Source organism: Aythya ferina (assembly GCF_964211825.1).
Source record: "Aythya ferina genome assembly, chromosome: 1".
Classification (NCBI taxonomy): domain Eukaryota; kingdom Metazoa; phylum Chordata; class Aves; order Anseriformes; family Anatidae; genus Aythya; species Aythya ferina.
The window spans coordinates 195875520-195903002 of record NC_140296.1 but is presented as its reverse complement, the minus strand read 5'-3'; the positions used below and the strand labels follow the sequence as shown (position 1 = coordinate 195903002).

At 36.0% G+C, this 27483-nt stretch overlaps 1 protein-coding gene and 1 long non-coding RNA gene across 2 annotated transcripts; one reads left to right on the top strand and one right to left on the bottom strand.

The window, feature by feature from the left end:
• Positions 1-615: 615 nt before the first annotated feature.
• Positions 616-27483, top strand: GNAT3 (G protein subunit alpha transducin 3). Its single transcript, XM_084499964.1, has 8 exons — positions 616-1210; positions 8290-8332; positions 12523-12664; positions 18088-18245; positions 20892-21020; positions 25346-25475; positions 25682-25835; positions 27233-27483. The coding sequence occupies exons 1-8, from the start codon at positions 1093-1095 to the stop codon at positions 27421-27423; spliced, it is 1065 nt and encodes a 354-aa protein (XP_084356090.1). The 5' UTR covers positions 616-1092; the 3' UTR covers positions 27424-27483.
• Positions 5835-14019, bottom strand: LOC311424649. The gene is made up of 3 exons (XR_014686142.1): positions 13901-14019; positions 12240-12288; positions 5835-6003 (listed from the first exon to the last, which is right to left on the bottom strand). It is a non-coding gene; the product is annotated as an uncharacterized lncRNA (long non-coding RNA).

Sequence of the window (27483 nt, the reverse complement as noted above, 5' to 3'; positions counted from 1 at the left end):
ACTATTTCTAGTCAATAATTGTAAAAGAGTAATGCAACTTTATACAAGTTTCTATATTTAATGTAACTGAAATACTGGGCAAAGTGAATAAGTATAACATTACAAGTATTTATAGTATTGTAAACAATCATTTTCAATCTTTTAGTCCTGACGGTAATTTTACTCTTACCCACTACAACCAGGTGTGGATTACAAAAGAATATATTTTCTCAGCTCTGCTGGCAGCACATACCAAGTAATGTGTCCACCATATTACATACAATATTTCTATATTGCTATTACATTGTGAAGAAACTAAGACAAAATAGTTACATCAGTAAGGAGAATCTGACCTCTTTCCTATCTTAGACAAAGGAAGTGTGGTACTTTCAGCTGAAACTGATAATAAAATCATAAAGAAATGAAAAAAGGACTATGAGTTATTAAGGAAAGACCACACAATAGTATAACAAAGGTGTTACAAACTGCAGTGAAGTGCTTATTGTCATTACAAGAAAACAAATGAACTTGCCATAATATGAAAATATATCAAACATTCTGCAAGATAATTAATAATCCAAAATAAAATGTCTTCAATACAGATCCAAATTAGGTTAATTTTAAACAAAGAATACTGATATTTAGGGTTGTAACCACTGAGAAAGATGAAAAATAAATTATTCAAATGCTTCAAAGACATATAAACCTTTTTTTGGCTTCAAAACTTTTTTTTTTTTTTTTTTTTTTTTTTTTTCCCTTTAGCTGAATTATTGCCATATTTATTGTTTCAAGACATTCTTCATATTTTTTTGAAATGTGTGAGGCTGGACACTGTCTGGCCATGGATAAAGAACTATCTAGACCTTGATTTTGCTTTTGAATAGATCATTTTAATTCTCTGACATCATAACAGTACACTTCATATTGCTATGTAAATCCTTGACTGTAGCATCTCCAGATCATATGACATGTGAAATTTGATTTGAAGTCTGAACACAGAGGTGTTCAGGATTCTTAGATTTCCTCAAAGCACAGGTTGTTGTCCTTTATTAAAGCAACTAGTCTACAGAGTAGAAAATCAGTTGGCACAGAGAGGATTGTGACCACCTCAAGATGGGCAGCGGAGCCAGTTCTGAGAGCAAGGAGTCAGCCAGGAGATCCAGAGAGCTGGAAAAGAAACTCCAGGAAGATGCAGAGAGGGAAGCCAGGACAGTCAAACTACTACTGTTGGGTAAATAGAATAAAAATTGTTGATAATATTTTTCCAATGAGGTGTTATTTTGCTCTACAATTACATTTCAGAACAGTGGATTTCCCTGCCTTTACAATTTTACCGGAAGAAAACAGTCCTGCAGCACATATAAAGTGTTTTCTGGTTGTGGACACACATAAAGCAAGCAATTAAGACGTGGAATGAGCTGAAAATGACGATGTAACTAAATTGATTCATTTTTAATTTTTATAAATCCTTGAGCATAGAAAGGTTTGAGAAATTAGAACCTACTGTTAGAATAATTGTTCTGATGTTTACATATGCAGAAGGTAGAACAGATTTTTTTTATGATTCTATATGCATTAATTTGCAGGAGGATTAAGTGAGATAATTTGTTAAGTAGAAAATTCCCAGGTGCCACTAAGTATTGAAATAGAAATTACTTATTTTCCAAACTGTTGCACTTCATTCTTTTACATAAAAACTTACACAGTGAGTTTGGTTATTTTTTGTTTGTTTGTTTCTATGTATAAAAATGATACTGTAAATAGAAGAACAGAATGTAGTGAAATGAGTAGAGATGAATATTCTCACAGACTACCACTTCTAATCCACATTATGAATAATTTATTCAGTGTGTGCAATAACAAATGAAAGATGATACTTTTCTTGAAGACACTTTTTTTTTATTATTATTTTTTCACCATGTTACTACTTAGCCTGTTAGAAATATCCAACAGCACAATAACACTGCCAGTACCTTAATATCTTTCTTCTACTATTATACTATGAGAGTTTACAGTGGTTACACCAAACGAATAGAAAAATAGCCTCTTATCATTCATTTTTTTCTATGTATTCTTCTTCATTGGAACCACAAGGTTTACAAATGCTGTTAAACTGAAATTTATTCAGCCTGAGCTAGATGCCTCACATAAAGTAAATCAGATGAATTCTATTTTGTATCTTATGCAAAATATCTATTTATGCCAGCTGAGAATCTGTCCATTATAAATAATAAATACGGGAAAAAGACTAGCATGCAAGTTTCTCAAATGAATACGGGAAAAAAACAGTTTGACAAAGTTTAAGTAACATCAGTATTCAGATTGCAATTTACAAAGTTTTAGAAATCTGGAGACAATATGAAGATTTTCTGTGCTACGTTAATAGAAATTATTGCTCCTGCTGACACAACCTTAAGTTGGTGAAAAACAGAATAATATTTTCATTTAAACTTTCATAAATTTCAATAATTTCTATATATTCTTAAGAAAATAAATTGGCAGATTGAGTTAGAACCAGAGTGCATCAGAGTGCGTCAGAGAGTTTCTGTCTCTGACCAAAACTGAAGATGTAAGAAATCCTTTAAAAGGAATTTAGAGGATAAAGATAAATTTATAAGATAAGCAGTTTGATGATATACTTTTATCTTCAAACCTTCATGTCCTGGCTTTCATACTGCAGGTTGTCTTACACCAGGACACAAACTAAATCACTCCTCCTTGAAAATATGCATGTATTAGTATTTAGAGCATTAATGTTTCCCATTGGATGAGTCTTTTTCTGACACTATTTATATCTTAGTCTTAAGATACTTCTAGTAAAATGTTTTGAGATAAACTGAAAGCTAAATTAAAAAAAAATATATATATATTTCTATTTAGTTTAACTTTAGCATATTTTAGCCTCATCAACTATTCAAACTCTCTTCATGAAACAAGACAATCACCAAAACTTGATGAACTCTTCTCTATAGCATATATTTCTATTTTATCTGCTTTTATTCATGCTATGTCAGTGGGTGGTGTTTTAGAAGGCTTTTCTCCTAGGGTACATATGATATAGATCACAAGGAACCAAACAAAAAATGTTACAGGGGAAAAAAAAAAAGGAAAAAAAAAAAAAGAATAATTTTCTTCTTCTTAAAATGAAAAAAAAAGGAGAGAGAGAGGGGTGAATAAAAATTAAGTCTTTTTTGAACTTAGTACACAGCTAGAGTGAAAGTGTCCAACATTTGGAATCACAGCTGCTGAAGCAATGTGTATATGGGGCATCATATAAATCTTCCTATGGTTAACCAGTGAACTGGCCAGGTAGGACAAAATGAATCCACTATCCAGATCTGGATTCAAGGCTGAATTATTTTATTTTATTTCAGAGTTTAGATTATTCTGATCTTTCTATACCTCCAAGGTGATCTCAGAAAATGATTCAGTTCTTATACTTCATAATTCAAGGGCACCTCCATTCAAACTGATAAGACTAGTCTTATCCTAGCCCTAGATTTCTATTCATTTTGATCACACATTGCCTCTATGTTATGGTATCACCATTGTTTATTTTGCAGTAGGCAGATTGGTAAATCTATATACATATGTATTTTAAAAGATTTCATATATATTTCATATGTTTTTCTGTGTCTTCACAATTGCTCTTACCTTTAAAATGTGAAGAAAAAAATGAAAACAACAACAACAACAAACACAACCAACCAACCTAACAAACAAACAAAAAGCATTCTGACCATTTCCTGAGAGGAGTATTTAATATCTAGTCTGGTCTCTCTGTGTCCTCCAACAGGCCATTTTACAAAAATTAAATTATATACAGAAACTAAAGACACCACATTACCACGTTTCTTTATATTAAGTTCCATGACCTAGGTAAACACTTTCTTGGTACAGAGCTGATAATTTGTAGTTTATAGACCATGCACAAGGAGAGGAGGAAAGCAGTGCCCCTTCCTGGTTTTCTTCAGAAGTTGCCCCAGAGCCAGAAAGGTTCAGAGCTTTGTGCTAGGTGCTTCTGTGCTGTCAAGGTCGTTCTTGTCCGGAAATCTAGTCCTTGAATATTTATACTTCCAAAATTCATATATTTTTATGAGTCTGGAACAAACTCCAAGGTGAAAGTTTTATTTCTTTCGTATCAGGAGATAAATACAGCCACATCTTGTACGTACTTTGTAGGAGGCCAGCCTAAAGGTAAAGTACAATGCACACTTGAAACACTGCCAGAACAGCTGATGCTCACAGTACTGTAGGAACAGTAATATTTCATAGAAATAAGAACTTAACTTTAGTTTAGATAATCATTACAACTTTGAACTTTATTAATTGATGACTTCATTGTATGCAGTTTCTGGTGGCCTGTTACAACTCACCCGCATCAGAGCTGGTCACCCCCATCTCACCAAGAAATACTCATTTTTAGAGTATATAATTTAATATCAGCATCTACTTCAGGATGACCAAAATTGAAGTAATATGTTGGTTTTATTTAGTTTTAGAAGAAAGTATTTTTCTCCACTGTCTATAAAGGGTACCTGATGGTGAGTCTGAACATAGTGGTTTGCAGTGTAGACATTTAAAATCCACTAAATGAGCCAAATCCAGTTCAATTGCCATAGTTATGAGGCAAGGCTTAAATTATTGCTATTAACACCTTCACTGAAAGCAAAGACTTCGAAAGCAAAGACAGCTGAATAATCCTGCTGACTGAAAGGCAGTGGTGTTTTTTTGTTTGTTTGTTTTGTTTGTTTTCTAATTTATCTCTCCTGTGGAGAAAGTAAGTTCAGTTTGGTAAGAGGACTGGAAAGATATGATTTCCAGTCTAGTTCACAGTTTCCGTTTTTCGTTTTTTTTTTTTTTTTTTTTTTTTTTTTTTATGACACAAAAACTGAGGTTAGATATACTATTGAGTTGTGCTACCTTGGGTCTTGGACAGATGGAAAAATGGTCTGATAGGAGCCTCATGAGGTTCAAGAAGCAGAAATGCAGAATCCTGCACTGGGGGAGGAACAACTCCAGGCTCAAGTATATGTTGAGGATCACCAAGCTGGAAAACAGAAAAAGACCTGGGGGTCCTGGTGGGCACCACTTTTAAAAAGTGTCAGCAGTGAGCTCTTCCTGCAAAAGCTAACCATATCCTGGACTGCATTAGGCAGAGTATTGGCAGCAGGTTGAGGGAGGTTTGAGGCTTCTGCTCTACTTAGCACTGATACAGCCACATCTGGAGTACTGTGTCCAGTTCTAGGCCCTCCAGTACAGAAGAGATCTGAGCATACTGAAAGGAGTTCAATGTAGGGCCACCACGATGGTGAAGGAGTACTCCTCCTCCAAGGAAAGGCCAAGGAAGCTGGGACTGTTCAGCATGGTGAAGAGGAGGCTCAGGAGATCTTATCACTTTGGATAAATACCTGAAGGGAGGGTGCAAAGAGGACAGAGCCAAGCTCTTTTCAGTGGTGCCCAGGGACAGGACAAGACGCAATGGGCACAGACTAGAACACAATAGGTTCCTCCTGAACATCAGGAAGCACTGCAGTGCTGTGTAAGTGACAGAGTACTGGCACAGGTTGCCCAGAGAGGTTGTGTGGTCGCCCTCCTTGGAGATCTTCAAAAGCCATTTGGATATGGTCCTAGGTAACCAGTTCTGTGTGGCCTTGCTTGATCAGGGACAAGGTGGCCTCCAAATATCTATTCCAATCTCAACCATGTTGTGACCCTGTGAAATTCTTCTTAGGAAAGTAGTGGATTCAAGTTACAGCTGAGGTCTTGTGTTCTGCTCTCCTTTGAATTCAATCAGTTCTCACTGTCTTTCAAAGTACCTCCCTTTTTTTTTTTTTTTTTTTTTTTTCTCTGTTCCCGGTCTGTCTATACACCTTTGTAGTCTGCACTGTAGAGGCTGGACCATCCCAAAGCAGAGGGGCAATTCAACACATGTCTCTGGGTGTGGCTACTTTGCAGATCCTTGCCTGCAGCTATGCCATGCTCACTGCACTTCTCGAGGCTTCTCTGAAGCCTCAATGTGTCCTGAAACAGAAATCGCATGGAAATTAGGAAGTTGAGTTCAGAATAGCCCAACCAAGATGAGAGGCAGTTTACAGTCTGCCAGACTGCTCTTTGTCCAGCACAGTGCTGAAGGTGGATGTAGCACGCCCTGATACACCATGAAATGTCTTTCATCTCTCAGGAACAGGCCTAGAATTTCAGGCAGTAACAAAGATTTCCGTGCCTTTATTTTACATGCCTATAACCATCTCAAGGAAACTTGGCATACAAATAGAGATATGGAAATCAAAGGTAAATTTGAATAAAAAATAGATCATAAGAATGTGAAATGCAAAATACAGGCTATAGCATGTTTTATGAGGTCCCTGTCAGGCAGAGACACAAATCTTCACAGATACAGGAAATTGTTTAAAAGCCAATTAAATTTTCCAGACTTTAGAACAAGACTCACTTTGGCCTAAACTCTAGTCTTTTATGCAGAAAATTTGGGCTAGATTATAATTTCCCTCTTCACCGCCTCCTAAAGTGAAGCTGCCCTCAGCTCCCCGTAGTTCTTTTGCTGCCATTTGCATGAGCAGAAGGATTCTGTGGTGAGTAGAAATGTAGTTGTGGCCCTGCTCTCCTGTCTTAAGGGCTCGGGCCAGAAAAGCGGGCTGAAAAGGAGGGGGAAGAAAGAAGGGAAGCAGGTGCAAAGTAAATTGTTACTGACTTGTTTCCTGTAGTACAACTGCTGCTACAATTAACACAATACTCCAGAGCGGAGCCAAAGTCTATGAGTCATCTGTTGTTTAGATAAAGGCATTACTGGGTCATAAATTAGAGATGAGCAGAGGTAGAAAAACACACCTATAAGATATAAATTATGACTCCTACTCTATTTTAACCTTGTCTTCCAAATCTGGAAGAGAGGTTCATTTCTGTATTATGCTTCCTGGCATCTTTCCATGAGGTGGATGCAGGAATTCCCAGAACTGCTTGCTCTCTTTCCTACAAAAAGTTTAGCAATGCTGCTTTCCTGGCAGGGCTTTACCAAGTTCTTCAGAGGAGAATTGAGAGGATAAAAAGTGATCTAAAGCAAATTTGCATTTTGTCCAAACTGTGGCAGATGGCAGCATCAGCTCATTTTGCATGGGCTTGACGTTTTCCTCTCGCACTTTCTGCCATTCACATTGTGGGCTTTAGAAAATGTTTTGCATATTGTTTGCTGTCTGTTGTGATTCAATTGAGTAAATTAATCTCTGTCATTTAAATGTTATTAGCTTTACAAAATCTGTTTGGAAAGTCTGTAATCTGTTCCATTCACTGAGGGGCCATCACTTAGAATAGCTATGCCTCAAGTTTTCTCTTTAGCCAAAAGTATCCAGTAAGGTAAATGATAATCTGCAAATATCAGAGTAGCGACAAGTCTTGTCCCATGGATTCATACAGAGAAGTCAAACCTTCTCTTCAGATTCTTTTAAAATCTAGCTCGTGTTTGGCAGGTGTGGTCAAGCCCTGCTCCTCACCAGTCTCACTGATAGAAGATAAAATAGTTAAACTCATACTGATTTGCAATGGAAAGTCTTGTGTTGTGATCATTCACTTTGCATGAGATAAGAAGGCCAAATTAATCTGAATAATCTGACTTAAACTAAGACCTAGTTCTGCAAATTGCCTGTACAACCAAATGCCTATATCTCCCTGACAGCAATGGGAATTTACTGCAAATTCATTCTCAAGCTGTATCTGCTGCAAGGCTGTGCGGATTTCCCACTTTCAGTGGAAGACCATAGGGCAGAGGAAGTGGCAATAGACCGGTATCAAGACATTTGCTCATGTGCTGCCTCTGCTTCATGAGCTAAACCTGCTCATGAAATCCTGCTTTTCCACTTGTTTAAATATGCTAGGTGGTCTGGATTACAAAGTTAGCATAGACATTAAATGAGCAGCTACAGTCATATAATGAACAACACACTGTCAAGTGCTGTAGTTTTTTTGTGTCTTTTCACCCATCTGCCCAGGTGATGGGGTTGAAATCAAAATATGACCAATATCTCTTTGATAATAAGCAGCTGTATTTTTCTTAATTGACTGCACTTTCCTTTCTTTTCAAATATCTCTCCCCTCTTTTAGAATTTATATTTTCACCAAGATTTCATTCTTTCTAAGTCTGAATGGACACTAGGGAGGTTTACAGTTAGTGAAATGGGGATCTGAAACATCTGTATGTTTCTTCATAAATACCAAATTCTGTTCCAGAGAGTTATTTTTAATATTTGCTACTTATTGATGTATCAATTATATCTTCTGAATATTCCCTCTCTGCAGGTGCTGGAGAGTCAGGAAAGAGCACTATTGTAAAGCAAATGAAGTAAGTACATGAATATTCATATCAGTTGTTGAATATGGTATTTGTAGCATAAGCTATCTAACATCTTATTGCAATATTTATGTTATTTGAATAAAATGCAAAGAAACATCATTAAAATCAAGTTCTCATTCAGACACATAAACAAAAATACAAAGTGACTAAGACGCACAGCTGGATTGGTAATCAGATCTGTCTGATCAAATCATGCACCTGTCCAGCCCTTTACTGAAGCTTCCTCTTTGGCTTCAGTGGGAGTTGCAGTACTGTGGTGAGACCATATAAGATAACAGGCCATAGCATATTCACCTAGCCTAGTATCTCATCTCCTGAAGTAGCTACTGGAGGATGTTTCTAGAAAATTATCAGATCACACATGCAAACACACTGTAATACTTTCACCGAATACCCTGCCAATATCTAGTGATCTGTGACTCAGGGACCATCCTGAACCAGAGAAACAGAGATGGTATCGGTATGGTAAATAGTCCTCAGTTAATTCATGTCAGTTTTCTCCCAAATCTCTTTTGAAACAATGTTAACTAACAACGCCCTCATCTCCCTTTGTTCAATTTTAATTTTGTCCATATCACTGTCATTCAATTTCACTGTATTACGAGTGAAAATATTGAAATATTCACATTATGTAACTGTAGTGTCAAGATTTTTTCTTCCTTCAAACTGGGTTCTGTGGGTCATTCTTGGTCCTATGAAAATACAAAAAAAAAAAAAAAAAAAAAAAAAAAAAACTGCAAAACTTTAAAACATGATCACGCTTTGTCATTTTGTAAACACTAGCATCTTGCCGTGAAAAAAAAAAAAAAAGTGTCTTAAGTTATCCTAAATATTTTATACCTTCACTGATGTATTTCAAAGAGTGAAGTAAAAAATGTCATATCATAAAAGTACTTTTCTACTACATAAGCAGCTCATTTTCTAACAAGACAGATTCAGTACTATCCATCAAATATTTTGCTATTTTTTTTGTTTGATTGTTTGCTTTGTTCCACTTCAGTGGTGGATAACTTTATTTCTGTTTTGAGTTTCATTCAGGAGATATCCACTAAACCATTGAAATGTATTTTGCTGAAAGCTTCACCAAGTATGAGCAGATTAGAGATGTTCCTCTGAATTAAACACTTTAAGAAGGCTGATAACCCTAAACAACTTCAAGAAGGGAGCAGGAAGTGGAAAAGCTGAGTTATCTTTAAAGCCATGTGTATACATGCGCTGTCAACCTGAGCACAAATGTGAATTATTTTCCCAGGAAAATGTTCATGAAAATTATCACTTTTCATACAAAATATCAACTTTATGTCATAACCATTTTTTTTTCTTAAAAGGGAAATTATACAGTAAAAAAGAAATATCTATTTTTTTTCAGTGAAGTATAACATTTTCTAGAGAAGACTGATAACTACTAACAAAAGAAGTCATTTTGCTGAAAATACAAATTCACACTAAAATCAGGGTTATTTTACTCCTATTACTATAATTTTCTAATCCATAAACCTCACTCTTTCCAGACTGAAGACTTCAATCAAAGTTAAATCCTTCCACTTAGCTTTGCACAATGTCTTGTGATGCTCCAAATATAGATATGGTGCAAGGCCTAAAAAAGCTAGGATGTTTAAGAGGGATGACAAAAAAAAAAAAAAAAAAAAAATGTTTTCTGTCTCTCTGTGCTTCAGACTATCTCATTTCCAATGTGTGAGCTAACTTGTTTAAATCCAACCTGAGTATTTCTCTGCTATGCCTTGAATTAGAAGTATAAATCTACTTTATAACATTCAGAACTGTAGAAGTTTGGGAAATAAAAAGCAGGAAACAAAATATTTGGTAACTCATCAAGCCAATTGAAACTAAATCAAAGCCTCCTGCCTGAATTTTTTCCTCCAATAAAAACATATTCTAGATATTGTGACAAGTAAAACAATCCACAACTTTAGAATCCTCCATTTATTTACAGGTTGGATTTGTTTGTTTGTTTGTCTCGTTTTCTAAGGAGTGTTAGAGAACTAAATTTTCCATTTGATAGAAAGCTCCTTCTAACCACACAAGATGTTAGCCTCTTTTACAATCCTTTCTTAAGAATGAGCAATGTTTAATAAATGTAGCAAAATTCACTAACGATTTATCAGGCTGGCTAGCATCTTTTCTGCCAGAAGAGATAAAACATATATATTTTTTTTTTAAAAAAAGGGGATTAGGGAGTGGCACAAAAAAACCTTGAGCAAAAACAAGTTTTGTTCTGTAATTACAGAATCTAATTTTATTTCAGGATCTTATATGTTCTTCCTCTCTTTGTTCTTCAAAGGGAAAACATGAGAACAACATATACAATAGTTATCTGGGGACTCCATTTAGGCTTTCTCTTTTCTGTTATCCCAGATTTTCCAGTCACAGGAAAAAAACTTATCTTCTCCACATATCCTGTTTTGGACACTGATGTAAGACACTCAAAGTAATCAAACAAAGCTCATGATTATCATGGGGTAACCACATTGTCCTTCTATTCAAGTACATCACATCTTGTCATGGTTTGCTATGTAAGAAGTTCTGGCTTAATACGAGAGGGTTCTTTTGTACAGTGAGGGTGATTGAGCACTGGAACAGGTTGCCCAGAGAGGTTGTGGACCCTCCTTCTCTGGAGATATTCAAAACCCACCTGGATGCCATCCTGTGCAATGTGCTCTAGGTGATCAGAGTAAATACATCTCCCTTCTCAATAAGTCTTACTATTTCATTTAAATCACCATGTTGACATAGGATACACAGATACCTCAGGTGCTGGTAGAAAAATGTCCACAAGTATAGCCTGCATAACAGATTAGTGCTGAAATCAGCATTAAATAAATAAATAAATAAATAAAATTTTGAAATGGAGTTTATAGATTTGTCTGTTCAAAAAGTGGTTGTGAAAACACTTAAGTGAACTGTGTTCTCTTATAATGCTACAGATATAAGTACAGAACTTTTGAATTCTGTGCTATCCATAAATTGGACATGTTCTGATTCTTGAGCATTCATTTATGATCTAGCTTGTGTGTGCAAATGAACTATTTTCTGACAGGACTGAGTTTGCAGGGATAACCTGCAAATATAACCTTCCCCTTGCAGGGAAAGTGTCCCCAAGACACACACCTGTACTCATTCTGGGCTGGACTGTCAGATTCTTTCATATCACCTACTTTGGCTTGTATAGTTCTGTTAAGACTATATCTCTGGCAAGGTTGGGGGGTTGGTGCAGGAATTAGTTATTTAATAACCTGGCCTTCACCTCTGAACAACTGAAGTGAGGAATAACAGTCTTGGTTCTAGAAGTAGCCAAAGCAGCTTGCTGTCTGTTCACTGAGAGTACGCTACACAAAATAGATGAAGTTTTCATCCTTTTCACAACTACTGGAAAAAGATCTCTCTCTGAGCCATGATCCACTCTGCACACTGATCTCAGAGACCTTTAACCCTATGCCACACTTCAGTTAGGGAAGATTATGAAATTACAGTCCCTCTCTCAGAATCAGATTAATTGAATTTGACTGTTAAGATTCTTTGACCTTTGGAATATGGGCAAAATCCTCTTGAGTAATAGTTATTTCCCCAAAGGCTACAGAAAATATTATCATCTTTCATGAATTAGAAGTTTTAATTGATGTACAAAGAAATATTCAAGACTGTGTTTTCTGTTGAGAAAGTACCTCACAGTGTAGAAATACAATTACATTATTGTTTTCCACTCTAGATAAGACTCAGATTAATAATGAGAGGTACTAAACAAGCAATGTGAGAGCCTGGTTCTAATATTGTAGACTGTAATAATACAATATTTGAGGCCTAAGTCCAGCTATGCATCTTGCCCTGTAACCACAGGAATGAGCTGGGGACCGGTTTTGGACCCATGCAACATTACCTTATGTTGACTCACAGGTGAAAAGAAAAGTACCTGTTCAGCCAGACAACTGGGGAAAAAAAAAAAAAAAAAAAAAAAAAAGTTATTTTTTATTGTCACAGAAACTGCTGCTGTCCCATTCCACCAGAACAGGCAGAACAGATAAATGCTTTTCCAAGGGCCAGACAGGTTCAATCCTTTTTCATGCAGAGCACAAAAGTATCTGGTTCAACTTTTTTCATTTAATGCATCCCAAACAATAAATATTTATTTATTTATTTATTTATTTATTTATTTGCACCAGGATCATCCATAAAGATGGTTTCACATACCAGGAACGCATGGAGTTCAGACCTGTCATTTACAGTAACGCAGTGCAGTCTATCCTGTCTATCGTGAAAGCAATGACTAAGTTAGGGATCAATTATGAAAACCCAGCTAGAATTGTGAGTATGATGTTCTTTCTCTTGAAATAGGCATTTATATATATATATGTATATATATATGTAGTAGTAGAGACTAATAGAACAAAGTAAGAGTTCAGTATTTGCTTTATGATAGTAAAAACTAAGTACTGTTTGGGTTTTTGGGTTATAGATGTGATAAGATACCCTCACTTATTTTCATTTTCTAAAGACTGACACCTGAGGTCTAAACTTTGCATAAGCTGTCATTTACTCTACTACAAAAGAAATGTTCAAGTCTTATGTCAAAAAAAAACCAAAACATAAGAAATAGAAAAAAAAAAATTTCTTGGCTGCTTAGTCATTTATTCAATGGTATTAGAAATGTGATAAAAATTTCCCTTTTAAGAATAAATCTTGGGGCTCAGACATTTAAGGAAGGGTCATATAGATGTGTTCGGAATATTTCAGTTTCATCTTGCTCCTGGGGCAGAGATCTCATTGTACAGAAGGAGTACTGCAGAGAAGTGGAGTTTGACCTTCCTGGCATGGATAACTGTCCTATACACAAGTGTTAAGAGCAGTACTTCTCTTTTTACAACTTCATTAAGCAGCTCATAATACTGATTCCAGCACCTTGCAGGCTTTACCAAGAGGCTGGAGAAGAGAAGAAGAGGCTGAGGGGAGGCCGCATGCGGGGAGTGGAGAGGCAGGCACTGAGCTCTGCTCTTGGGGACAGTAACAGGACCCAAGGGAGCTGGGACTGAGGAGGGTCAGGCTAGGTAATAGGGAAAGGTTCTGCACCAAGAGGCAGTTAGGCACTGGAACAGGCTCCCCAGGGCATTAGTAACAGCACTGAGCCTGCCAGAGCTCAAGAAGCATTTGGAGAGTGTTCTCAGACACATGGTCTGATTTTTGGGTGGTGCTGTGTGGAGCCAGGAGTTGGACTCTATGGTCCTTCCAAATCAGGTTATCCCATGATTTTATGATTCCATGAAATAAGATTAAAGCAGTCATCAGTGAGTAGTTTTTTATCAGAAGTTTAATCAGGAAGACTAAATAATTGAGGAAACTCAGTCCCTTCTTTTGTGCCCAAAAACAAAGACACATTTGAGAGATGCCATACTTCTCCTCAGTACATATGTTCCAAATCAGGAAATTTTTGGCTTCATTTGACAGGTAAACTGACAGTGCCTGCTCATTTACAGTAAGAAGACCTGCGATCTTCTGATAATCATGCAGAATTTTCAGGGAAATAATTAAAGGGAAAACACATACCTTTTTCTCAATGAGATGATTTGCTTGTAATTCAGATCTTGCTGAGAATTTCTCAAAGGCCCATCAGAATACTTATTGGTTCCAGTTTTGGCAAATTCTCCATATTCCCTAAGGGTTCATCTTAGAGGGAATTATAGCTACTTATCTGAGATCAGATCTCCTTCTTACAGAAGACTATATCTCATTCCATTGATATGCAATACTTTGATCTAAAAAACAATAAACAAATGCTTCAGAGGTTACCAAAGGACATACAGTCAGATGACAAAATAAAAACTAAATGTTTCTTCCTGCATTCTTTTAAGAGTCCATGTCCACTAATCATGCAAACAAATGTAAAAGTGCCCAAAACCACCACACAGAAAACAGGCTCATATGAACATGCTGCAGCTTGGCTCTGTCTCAGTTGCAATAGGCACACATACTGAGTAAGGATCCATGCCCCAGTCTGCACAGCCTAAGACAGCTGAACCTTGCAGAACCTAGCCAGCTAGTTCTGTCTCATCCTTCAGTATCTACTGCCAGGTCCAGACTCTGTTTGCCACTTATACTTGAGATATGTTCTGCCCATGTCCCAGTAGTTCAGCTTATTTTCCCAGCCTTACCAAACTTTCTGAGAAATGTATATATATATTCAATCATCATTCTTCCATAGGGATATACTCACAAAATACAAAAGTAGGGAATACAAGCATAACAACTTAATTTATTTAGCCACAGGCACTATAAAATCACCAGAAAAATACAGTTTGGAAGGGATCTCCTGAGGTTACTCTGCTCCATTCTCCTGATAAAATCAGGACCAAATAAATTGTTATTCTGGGTTGTTCCAGTCAAGTTTCAATATCTCAAAGGATGAAGATTTCTTCACATGATAGCCTCTCTGGGCCCTGCTCCAGAGTTTGAAATGCTTCACAGAATTTCACAAGGTTCCTTTGTGTTCATATTTCCTGCCTGCCTGCTTCCCCCTCCTGTGTGTCCAGTGCCTCCAATTTTGTATTTTCCACAAAATTTCTGAGAGTGCATTCCAACCCATCATCCAGGTCCTAAACAAAGAAAGGGCCCAAGTATCAGCTCCTGAGGCAAACCTAAACCTAAACCTAAATTGCTACAAGTTGGATGCAGTACTGATGATAACCATCCTTTGAGCCCTAAGATCTAACGAATTAGCCAATGAGATGATAAGATCTAACAAATCACCAATGTTATTGCCCACTTACTCAGTTCAATGTGGTTATAAAAGTATTGTGGGCAAAAATGTCAAAGGCCTTGCTAAAGCCAAGATAGATACCATCCTCTACTTCCCCTCTTCTTCACAAACTAAATTTCACTGTAGAAGGCAATCAAGACAGTTGTGCGAAATTCGTCCTTGGTAAATCCATGCTGGCTGTTCCGAACCACTGTGTCTAAGATGATATCAAAGACATAAGTGACTGAAAAGCAAGATAACTTCTTTGGTTTCATATGAGGCAAGTGCTTGATCAGAGTCCTTAGATTCATCCAGGCCTTACTTCGACCTCTTTTTTCCAAGATTTTTTTTTACTCAGAAAAAATGAATAGTTACAGAGATAAAATATTAATATATTAAAATATAATATTAATATTATATCGATATTAAAATGTTAATTATTAATTAATTAATATTAATTAATGTTTAAATAATTAATATTTAAATGAATAAATATTAATATTAGTTAATATTTAAATATCAACTACTTTTTATTAATCTATAAAACTTCTTATCCAGTGTCCAAGCTGAGAATTTCCTGGAACTGGAGAGGCCATTGTTTCAGGAGTTGACCATGGGACAGCTTTTCAGAAATAAACGTATACCAACTATTGACTACTCTTAAAGAATGACTGCTGTAATCCACTGCTGTGTGGTTACCAATGTGAAAAAGTTTTGGGTTTTTGTTTGCTTGCTTGCTTGTTTTGTTTTGTTTTGTTTTTCTCCTTTGCATTCATTTACTTTAACAAAGTTGAAATAAGAAGGAACACTGCAAGCAGGTTATAAAACTTCTTCCAAAAATCTATGCCAGTTTCATAGAAATTTTGTTCAAGTAATTTCACAGCTTGAGGAACCAGGAATTGAAATCTTTTGTTAAGTAGCACTTTTTATTTCTTAGCATCATATACAATCAAATGTAGAAAACTGCAGGTATGTTAAGTTTACCACTGAAAGCACAGGAAGACCACACTTCCATTGACATTGGAAGAATAGGCCTCTAGGAATACAGTCAAACACACCTGTATAAAATATTTGCAGTGCCTACCTTCTTTCCCCCCCATGATCACAGAAGAGCAACCTGGATGAGAGTTTTAAAGAATCTTCAAATTTCAATTGCATTTGCTAAACATAGCCCCTGCTTCCAAAAAAAAAAAGTTAGTTTACATTTTCTGTAAAATCATGAGCCATACATAAGTTTGAGTTGTTTTGGTATGAAGCTTGACTTCAGCTGGACTTTGATCTTGCTGAGTTCTGGTCCAGAATTAGCTGCCTAAAGTCAATGAGGCATTGACTGGGCTTATCTTGGTCCTTGAAAGCAGTGAGTTTATCCATGTTCCATGATTGCCTATAAGTACTACTCAGTGATTCTAAAAGTGCCTAAGCATGCAGTTTTGAACAGCACCTGATCTGAGGAGAGAGGTTTCATTGTTTCTGGTTTTGTTTTGTTTTGTTTTGTTTCCCCTAATGTGGCACTGCAATCTGTTTTTAGCATTAAAATCGTAATGTCTAAATATCAGAGACAAACAAGATTTTATCTAAACCAGGGCTATGATAAACTCTGCTATCTTCCATTTTTACGTAAAGAACAATATTTACAGTTGCCACCTTTTGCATAATAGCCCATAATTACCAATAAGCATTTACTGGCAGGCTCTGAGCTTAAGTCATTATACACTACTCAACCAACAAATACAGCACTGTAGAAGAACAGTTATACTCATTAAATGATATGTGATATCGTTAAGGAGAATACTTTCCAACATTTATCTTGAAGCTGAACAAATGTGTGCCCTGGAGTCTAATGACAAGCATACACAAGACATCATGAGTCAGGTCTGCTGAACACAGCAGTGACATATATTGTGGGTTTTGTTTGTTTGTTTGTTGGTTGGTTGGTTTTTATGTATAGTGACAACTGCACTGCTCTCTGTTCTCCTTCAAACAAATGTAAGCCTCTATTTCCCCCCATTTTCCTCTCCACTCCAACTTAATTCCACAAATATTTTAGAAAACCTACAGTATTTTACTTTTGATCAGTCTCTGACTTGCACAAGGTTTCCAGAAACTGAAATTTCTAATGAAACATAAAGATATACAACATTTCTAAAAAAAAAAATTGTTACAAAATATTGTGAAGATGTCTTCTACTTTTGAATAAAACAGATTCCCTGCCAAAACAGGGTCTGTTAGAATTAATTTCTACTTTTGCAACTATTGACTGCAAGTCTACTTATATGGCTAGGAAGGAATTATATTCTATAATTACCCACTGCTGTGACAGTGTATCAAATGACCCTATTTTAATCATGCACTTTATTTATAGTGCATTTCTAAGCCAGTAACCACAGAAAATAAATATTTTTAAATCTAATAAATTACTTGAAGTCTTTTGCAAAAATGAAGAAATTAGAAAATAATACATATTAAAATATTTGGTATTTGTTTAAATTACTTGTTTCTTCTTCCCTAGGGGAAAGAAAGAAAGATAAAAAGAAAAGAAAAAAAAAAATCAGACAGGAAATACATTCACTGCTTATATTCACTTTGCTCAGTGTGCTCTAGAGCTAGAAAACTCTTCTTCCAAATATATTCAAACTCTTATTTAGCTACATATTTCTACATTAATTTAGTCATAATATGTGCACTCTTGTTAATTTAGTTGTTAATAGTTTGCTATTCTCTTTCTTACAATACAAGCCTTCCTTCAGAGTTGGAATTTTTGTGAATACCTATGGTAAAATGAAACTGGATGAACTCTTATATAAATGAGAAAGAACAATTTAAAAAAAAAAAAAAAAAGTCCATGTGATACCTGTGCTTACATGCACATCTCATGGAGATGTACCTCTCCATGGAAAATATTGTGAAAATAAGAAACTTCTCTGCCATTGTAATTCATTGTAAACCAAGTACATCTTCAAGCTGTGTTTGCATTACATTTACTGAAATTTCTCTTTAGGAAGATGAAAAGAAACTCTGTGCCATGGCAACAAATCTGGAGGATGGTGACATGACTTCTGAACTGGTGGAACTCATGAAACAACTGTGGAATGATGGTGGAATCCAGGCATGTTTTGCAAGAGCATCAGAGTACGAGCTCAATGACTCGGCAGCCTAGTAAGTGAGGGTGTAGAACATTTAGCTAGTAGCAGAGAGCATAGGAAGCGTTATAACAAGAACTCTTCGTCACATGTAGAGCAATCTATGAAAATTGCTCATCAACCTGAAAAAGGACAAGACCTTTTGTTAATCTGTTAATAATATATTAGAAACATTAAACCGAGGAAATCAAACAAAAACAAATAACAACTTAAAAAAAAAAATAAAAGCAAAAAGCTATCGCTATGATCTCTAGGTAATTCTAAGATTGGCAAAATGAGGGGGAAAAGTGAGTTGAAACAACTAGGTTTTACCTGAAATTGTACTTTGTGTAGATTTCAAGCTGCTCAAATATACTTTCCAGTGAAAACTATGAAAGGTTTCCTCTAAACTTGCCAGACTGCATGCATTCGTGTTCCCTAGGCCATTACCATCTCAGCATACATCTTAGTCATCAGTACCACAGATTCTCTCCAGCCTGATGGCCCCAGTTCTCTTTCTGTGGCCCAAGAGGTGGCAGACATAAGAGGAGACTAGTGCTGCTCAATTCTGACTTCAAGAAAGGTCAGGATCCTGATGTGGATGGAGTCAGTAATCCCTTATGTAGTCAGATGGTCACATGTTGATGTAGTCAGTTAGCTTAGATTTTTCAGCAGTCAGTGTTTTCATAGCTTCTACAGATGTTCTTGCAGACCACCACAGGCCCTGAGTGGTCCTGTTCTGCCATTTTCTCCCTAAGGACATACAAGACCAAGAAGTGAGGTGTCATCTGGGTCTGAGTCTTCCTGGAGTGTACAAGTTTGACCAGAACCTGGGGAAGAGGGTCTGAGTTTTCCTGGAATGCACAAGTCCTGGACCTGGGGAAGGGGGAGGTTTCCAGCTCGTGTCCATTTACCTTGGAAGATTGCACTCTTACTAAGAGCTGCAGTTTGAGCCTTTGCTGCTGCTGCAGCTCCTCCTACTGGTTAAGGTTACATGCACAAGGAAGCTGCACAAGGTGTACAGTGCCACTTCATCCAGCAGATAAAAAGCATGATCACAGGCCAGAAGCTAGGCAAACTGAACTTATTACTAACTCACCAATTTTAGATAGAAGGGACATATCATGAGGTTTTTTTTCATCTCATCTTATCTTCAGACACTTTCAGCAAGATACCTAAACACAGAAAATATTGTCTGTGATTTGTGCCTTATTTGGTATTACTTTATAGCAGCCTTGTATTTTGATTGGAATAACTGATGGAAGTACAGAGCAATCTTCTGTTTCTTTTCATATTCTTCTGATAGGTCGCACTTCATAGGTTGCCAGCATTAATAACCCATACCAAGTCAGTAAAAGGAAAATCAATTCTTGAAATAATAACAATAACAATGGAGAAAAAAAAAATACAGAAAAGGAAATTTATTCCCTGTTTACCATTCTAGTAGTGTGTGCACTGTGTCTGGTAGATTAGGTTTTGCTGCCTAAAAATAAGATAGGACGGTCTAAGGAAATTCCCTAACAGTGCAATGGACTGTGTTATGTTTTAACCTGTGAGAGATATGAACCTCAAGGGATTCAGTATACACTGTAAAGGTGCCAGTAATTATTTGTTGCCAGAGCTACTTTAAAAACAACAAAGTGATATGCTTTGCCTCTGCTTGAACACTTCTGAAAATCCTTCAACTCATTTATCTTCATTTTTAGGTACCTAAGGGTACCTAAAAGCTTTAGATATGTTTTTGAAAATCTAGCCTTTGGCTCTGAACCATTAAAATCAACTTAAGTTGAGTCCTTGATGCTAGGCTCCTAATGATCAGTTTAATCAACCATCTAACACTACATTTTAAATTGTTTAAAACCAAAAGCCTGTTTTTCAGCCCTTGTAAATCAGTACCTACACAGAATATTGATTAGTACTGTGTAAACTCTGACTTTTTAAGGTTATCTTCTCTGAGTCTTTTCATTATTCATTTATGTTAATAACTCCAGGGTTGTTAGAATAATAACTTAGTGGGACCTCAGATAGGTTGAAGCTTCTGATTTTGATTAAAAAATATGTATTTTTTTATAAATATCATATACCATATTCTTGTAAACTTATAAATGTGAATGGAAAACAGCCTTGAATGTGAAATCCTCCAAAGTCTCATGCCCTCGCTTTCACTTGAAAGCAAGATATCTTTACAACAGAACATTTTTATATGCTGCAATAATTTCTAGTCAACCTGATTTGAAGATGCAGGGGTTCTTCCCTTGTGGTGATAATTTCCATTTTTCCATTTACTGAAGTAAAATAGACAAAAACATTTACTGTTATCATGGTTTCTTAACCTCCATGAGGAAGATACGGATTTTCCTGAACTCAATTCTGAGAAAGATGTTTACAATGCATAACTAAATTAATTACATTTCCATATACAAGCAAAATGAGGGGGAAGGAAGAAAGGAAGGAAGGAAGGAAGGAAGGAAGGAAGGAAGGAAGGAAGGAAGGAAGGAAGGAAGGAAGGAAGGAAGGAAGGAAATGATCTAGATTTTGGATCTAGATTATATAAACCCCAATTTTAAGTGTGCAATTTACAGAGAATATTTGAAAGTGGCTCAATAGAAATGGATTAGTGGCTACATCATGTTCAGATAACCTTTTGAATTCATCAGTCAGCATTTCTTATTATTCTCTGTAGTTACCTGAATGATTTGGATAGGTTAGCAATGCCTGACTACATACCAAATGAGCAAGACGTTTTGCACTCCCGAGTGAAAACAACTGGGATTATCGAGACTCAGTTTTCCTTCAAGGACTTGAACTTCAGGTAAGAAAGATGTATTTGACAAGTTTGTGTAGTTTTAGCTTTTTTAAGTATTTTCAAAGGCATTGATCTATTATAATATTGCTAATCCTATTGTGATATTCTTGAATCCACTCATTTAATAATTTGTAAGAGGCAAAAAACAAGTCATTTTAGTATCAGTGCTCCAACTCTAGGTATATAATGGACTGTTATTAAGAGATCTCAGAATATCAGTTTCTAAAAGGACATTTTACATATGTAAGTGTCTAAAAAGCATGATTTGTATGCTGCCATTTGAATAATTGTTTGTGACATTTCTGAAATTTGCCTACTTAAATGTCCTTAACAGCATGCAAAACACTTGATGACTACTAATTTGTATGCACTGCACTCTCAACCTTTCACTTTCTTCCTTTGGGAACAGAAATAACTGCTGTTAACATTGGAATTTGTTACTGTTGGAAAAAAAAAAAAAAAGTGTCTCATTGTCTCATGGGAAATTATAGTATTAACATGCATGCCTTCATGCTCGTTTAAGATGAAAAGCAAAATGTTCAGAAAAAAGTATTGAAAATAATGTCTCTAAGAAATTTGACCGAAAATAATTGGCACTTTCATATACTCAAAATTTGGTTATGCTTGGTGAACAAACTGAAAACATAATTCTGCATTAAAATGTATTTGAATTAATTATGATCATTTCAGTGTTCAATGAGATCATTTTTCTCTGTTGATTGAATGCTATTTAATTCTTCATTTAAGGCTGCAGTGCATGCAGTGCATATTGAGGAATGCAGTCTGGACAAAAAAAAAAAAAAATAGAGATAAATTTAGGAAGCATTAGGATTAAAATATATACATTTTTCAGAGCTCTTACTTCTTCCTCATGTAGCAATTAAGTATCTCCTGAACTATTTACCCTAGCACACAGATGTTCTGATTCAACTGAGATTATATATACAAATAAGATTCTGAAATAGATGCCCAACAAAGAAATTATCACCCCCCAAAATATCCTGATCACTCCTGAAAATTAGAGTAATAGAATCATAGAATATTCCCAGTTGGAAGAGACCTACAAGGATCATCAAGTTCAACTCCTGACTCCACACAGGAACATCCAAAAGTCAAACCCTATGTCTGATAGCACTGTCCAAACACATCTTGAACTCTGTCAGTCTTGGTGCCATTACCCCTTCCCTGTTCCAGTGTCTGACCACCCTCTCAGTAAAGAACCTTTTCCTAATTCAGCACATATCTACAAATGCTATAGTGCAATGCCATACACATACTGTTCTTTTTCTCTGACTAATATATTTCAGATAGCTTTGTACACTGGAAATCTGAGCACCTTTACATTTACAACAATTTATAAAAAAATAAAAACTAAGTCAGGATGGAGAAGGAAATTATCACAGTGCAAACACCCTCAGATATGAATGCAATCAGTTGTAATATTAAAATATTAGAGTTGTGTGTCTGAATGAAATGCAGCCTAACTGAAACTAAAGTTACCTGAGTGTCTGTAAACAGGAGAGGGGATCCTAATGACATTGAAAAGACATACACACACAAAAAACTGTGTTTAGCCTCTCTATTATGCATCACAGTAGTGTTCTGTGAGTAAATTCATTAGTGGTTTTAGGCAATTAAATAATATGAGGTAAAGTCACTACAAAACAGTCTTAGAGTTTTGAGCTGTTATAAGGATGCAAAGCAGCAATAAATCCATCTTAACCAGCCAGTTACTGCTACTTTGCATTGCCAGAGCAATGCAGAACAGCTGGGGGATCCTGATGACTCTGCATTTACCTTGATAAGTACCATAGAAACATCTACAAAGAGAGGAACGCTTCCACATTCAGAGTGAGTTTTGGTTGATGTGCTTAAGTGAGGCTTGGGGTCACAAACCAAATGCAAATAAAAAGAAATCATGAACAGATGCTTCATTCACTAAACACTCCTCCCTCTTCTAACTGAATGAGGAAGAAAAAAAAGAAAAAAGAAAAAACATAATTTGTACCTGTGAATTAAAAGTCTGAATATTCCAATACTGCTCCAGGGAAATTAATTGTAGTTCCACGGGCAACATGTCTTGTTATTTGCTATCTTCTTAGTCATGACTTTGCTGTTTTGACATAAACTGGCTTTCTTGTGCTCTTCAGTTTATTTCACTAATTGATTTTGATTTCTAAAGATAAGAACATGCTGGAATATATATAAATATTTATTTATTTATTTATTTTTAAAGAAGTCTGGTCTCCATAGATCCTCTCCTGCACTGAAGAGCTGGTAAAGGTCTCACTGAAAATCAGGCAAACTTCATTTCAGCCTTCAGGTCTCACTGTATGTATCATTAGGACAAATGAATACAAAACTAGCCCCCTACTCATGTCTAGATTTTCCAAGAGTAGTGCTGGGAAAATACAGTTTTCAAGACTAACTTTGCATGTCTTTGCAAAAGAAAAAGATAATATCAGAAATACACTGATCACAGCATGACTTCAGCTTTGCATACACTGATTCTGGGCTGACAAGAGAAGAGCTAAGCGAGATGAGTTTAGTACAACAAAAACTGCCCATAAGCACTGCTGATCTTGCTGATCTTGTCCTATTTTAACTTCCTTCTCATGAATATTCACAGGGTCATATGTTAAAAGTGTGCAGGAAATTAATACAGATATGTACAGATTATGTGTGTTTGTGAAACTGAAATACAGACTACATTTTGAAGCTTTCTTTTATTCCCATGTCTCTGATTTTGGAGGTATACACTGCAAATCAAGGAAGACACAAGTCAGGTGACTTTTGGGCACTAACCACAGCCAAAAGTCAAAATGCTTTTTTCATACTGACCTTGCTCTTCAGTAAGCCTGCTGAACTCAGGGAAGATATGCTTGGGAGAATGACATTACTGTTAAGAAAATCTTGTTTCACAACAGCTTCTTGGTTTCATTTCTTCTAAGCAGGATTAAAAATGTTAAACAATGAACTGTTTCAGTCAACTTCATTGATGATGATGAAGAAAATAGGATCTATATATTGAAAAAATGATGTTTCAGTAATAAATTTTGCCCAGTTTACTACTGACTTGCTTTTCTCATATTGAATCCCAATATTTTCATTGCTAAAAAAAAAAAAAAAAAAAAAAAAAAAAGTCTTTAATTTTCAGATGCTGCAAGAGATACATCCACAGTGTAAGACCAAACTCATTTCCTTAAAGGAAGGGAGAGTGCAAGCAAGGATTAGGTTTTAGAGTTTAAGTTCAACAAAATGCAGCACAGGGAAAAGTCATGCACACAAGGAAATAGAAACAATTGACTTCTAACATGTTCTTTCTCCTTCCTAATGCACTTGAAAAATGTTTATTTTGTACATTTTATGTCAAAAAAATAGGGAAGAGAAAGACCTGTTATTGTTGTAAAACTGTAAGTGGGAATTTTAAAACCTAGTCCTAAGAACAATGGTAATTTTGACAGAAGGTCCATCTGTGGTAGGCACTAAACTGTATTATACTGAAGGTCCAAACTAATTATGCTCAGTTGGCTTTGGACGCCTTGTAAAAAGTCCATAAAAAGTTCATATGTCTTTACCTACAGACAGTAATTTCTGCCACAAGCTGAAAGAAAATAATGTAGACAATGACTGCCCTTCATTTTCCTCTCTACATGTACAAATGAACAGATTTATGTCCCCCAGGCATTACTGCTCAAACAGCAACTAAATGAGACAGACAGGGCAGAGACCCACACACAGAAACATGAGTTGCTAGTTATATAGCTAGTTAAATGATCAAACAACAACAATCAACAGATGACTAAATACTACAATGAATATATACTAAATATTACACCAGCCAGTCAAACACAAGTGGTGGATCAAATAGAATAGATCATATTGGACTGGCTTCCAAACATATGCCTTATGTGGTAAATGCATCATTTCACCACAAGCAATACTATAAAGTAATACATAATTATGGTTGTGAGGGGCTTTTGTCAATGTTTCATGTATGAATTCTCTCTTCCAAAAATCACCTGCAGGACTAAGTCTTGCCCTCAGGTCATGTGAAGAGCTTGCTCAAAAAGAAGTGCCACCTGAAAATACTGAAAATATCTCCTTTATGCAGATATTTAAGCCTTTACATTTCATTCTATGTTCACTATAAAGCTTTAAGTAATATATAGTTCTCCTTGACCTGATGGGTCAAGGAAATAGACCAATAATTGGAAAAGCTGGATGTTTTATTGTCATCCCTCTCTAGTTGCAGTCTGCACATTAACAGCATGACTACATCCTTATTAGTTAGTACTTTACATTGTACTTATGTTATTTTTTCTGCAAAGGATGTTTGATGTGGGTGGACAGCGATCAGAGAGAAAAAAGTGGATTCACTGCTTTGAGGGAGTTACTTGCATCATATTCTGTGCTGCACTCAGTGCCTATGACATGGTTCTGGTGGAAGATAAAGAAGTGGTGAGTCAGAAGAAACAAACAATACTTTTTGCCGCTATGGTTAAATGTACTCTCTGATGGCATATCAGAACTATCCCTGTTCCCTGATAACCGTTTAAAGGCTATTATGCTCTATGGGTTCCTGGCAGTAGAGAATATTACAGTAAAAAAGACTATGGGGGATGAGATTTGTCAGTCTCTTATGTTCACCTTTTGCATCAAAACAGAACAGAATGCATGAAAGCCTTCAGCTGTTCAACAGCATCTGCAACCACAAGTGCTTTGCAACCACTTCCATTGTGCTGTTTCTAAACAAAAAAGACCTCTTTAAAGAGAAAATAACAAAAGTTCATCTGAATATCTGCTTTCCTGAATACAATGGTAAGGCTTTTATTTGTTTGTTTGTTTGTTTGTTGTTTCTATTTTTTTCCCAGAAGAAAATACATTCACATGATTAGAGTAGGCCATGCATTAAAGATTTTTATCCAGGTCACATATATATAACCATTTAAATGCCAAGCATCATGTTTAAGCATCTAGCCTTTCTCTCAAAAGACTAGAAAGGGATAGACATTGACAGAATTTGATTCCTCTCACCTACTTATGATTCCTAGGTTGGGGACGGCTCTCTCTGGAGATGCTTATTACTCTCCACTGTAAGTAGAGGAATTTGAGACTAGAAATTTCAAATGGATGAAGTCTGGTGTGATAAAACCAGCCCAGGTTTCAGTAGGAGAATTGGCTTATCACTCATATACACCATAACTTAATCCCAGTTTTTTTGTTCCCATTTTGAAAACTATTACCATAAAGAAAGTCTGTCTCTTTTTACGTGTCATAGTGCTATCTACTGGCAGCTGTTCCAAGCTGATGCAAGAAAATATATGAAGATATGCCAGAATATGCCCGATTAAAAACAAAAGCTATCTGTTATTTTAGGACTAACCGCACGTATTTTTGATAGGGAGTGTCTGAAATGAAACATATTTTAAGTTTCATTACTAGAAGGTAGGTTTTGTGTACTTCCTGACAACCAGCTCCTTCACTCCTTTTTGAAGAACACATCAAGATAGGGACCAAAAATTGTTCAGAACTTCAGTGGGATAATCAAATACTATGTGCTAGACTCTGTGGAGCAATACCGCTTTACCTTCAGAGACATATGGGAGCCAAAAAGGCCTCTAAGCAGCAGCCTGCCAGGTGTCCCATCCTTCTACTCTGAGTGCCAGTACCAGTGCTTACTCCAACACTGTTGCTTTAACAAACTACTATCAAAAGGCAGAGAAGCTGTGTAAAGAAATTATAAATGAACATATAAGCATCTGATTTTTGCCCTTCTTTCTTCTTCATTTCTTTATCTCTTCATTTCTGTAATTCCCACCAATTTTGTCTATTATGTAGCTATTCCCTCAGAATTTATGGTGCCTCCTTTTTTTTTTTTTTTTTTTTTTTTTTTTTTCCTTCCATTTCACTCATTTTCTGCTCTTTCTAAGGGCCTTAACAGTTTCACAGTGTCCTACCTACTTGTGAGCATTTCTCTTCAGAAATTAGTACTTTTTGTTAGGAATAGAAATTTGAATTTGAATGGGCAGTTTAGATACAAACTTTCATATCTAATGCCTGAAAATAATCCCCACCTTCTGCCCCCCCCCTCCCCCCCCAAAAAAAAAAAAAAAGAAAAACAAGAAAGAAAAAAAAATGTTTCTTAGCAGCTGTGAGGAAGTACATGAGTACAAGTTGTTACGTTTCTTCTTGCCTCTTACTGTCATCTCCACTAGGACTAAATACATTTGAAGATGCTGGAAATTACATCAAGCAACAATTCCTAGACTTGAACATAAGAAAAGAAGACAAGGAGATATATTCTCACTTGACATGTGCCACAGACACCCAGAATGTCAAGTTTGTTTTTGATGCGGTCACAGACATAATAATCAAAGAAAATCTGAAAGACTGTGGGCTTTTTTAGCCATTCATTTCCTGACTTGTAGCCCGATTTCAGGTCTGTACCCTTTCTTCTGTACATCTT